Source organism: Cariama cristata, unplaced genomic scaffold, assembly GCF_000690535.1.
Source record: "Cariama cristata isolate BGI_N322 unplaced genomic scaffold, ASM69053v1 scaffold1519, whole genome shotgun sequence".
NCBI lineage: Eukaryota > Metazoa > Chordata > Aves > Cariamiformes > Cariamidae > Cariama > Cariama cristata.
Genome location: NW_009637202.1, coordinates 1 through 314, shown reverse-complemented (window position 1 = coordinate 314; position 314 = coordinate 1). Strand labels below are relative to the sequence as shown.

At 63.4% G+C, this 314-nt stretch overlaps 1 protein-coding gene across 1 annotated transcript in view; it reads right to left on the bottom strand.

Annotated features, from left to right (window-relative positions):
* Positions 1-103, bottom strand: part of MRPL32 (mitochondrial ribosomal protein L32) — a 1,535-nt gene extending 1,432 nt beyond the window's left edge. The window contains exon 1 of the mRNA XM_009708188.1: positions 59-103. Coding sequence (XP_009706490.1) covers positions 59-103 — 45 coding nt within the window. The remainder of the gene's footprint in view (positions 1-58) is intronic.
* Positions 104-314: the final 211 nt, after the last annotated feature.

Here is a 314-nt window from a genome sequence, read left to right as displayed (position 1 = left end):
CAAGGCCTCAGAGGAGGGGAAGGCGGTCGTTCGCCCCGAGTGCACTGGGCATGCGCACCTGTCGCTGAGCCTTCTGGGAAACCGAGTGCCCTGAGCACGTCATGGCATAACAGGAACGGAGACCAGGACTTCAAGTCCCAGCATTCCTCTCGCTCCCAGGAGGGTGGGGCAGGGAGAAGGGAGCTCCAACACTTCAACTCCCAGCATGCCTCACCGCGCGCCTCTTCGCCAATCGCGTCTCTCAGGGGCCCAGGGCTACTTCCCGGCATTCTCCGCTATTCTCCACCTCCTCGCCAATCAGGGCGCTAGCTGGG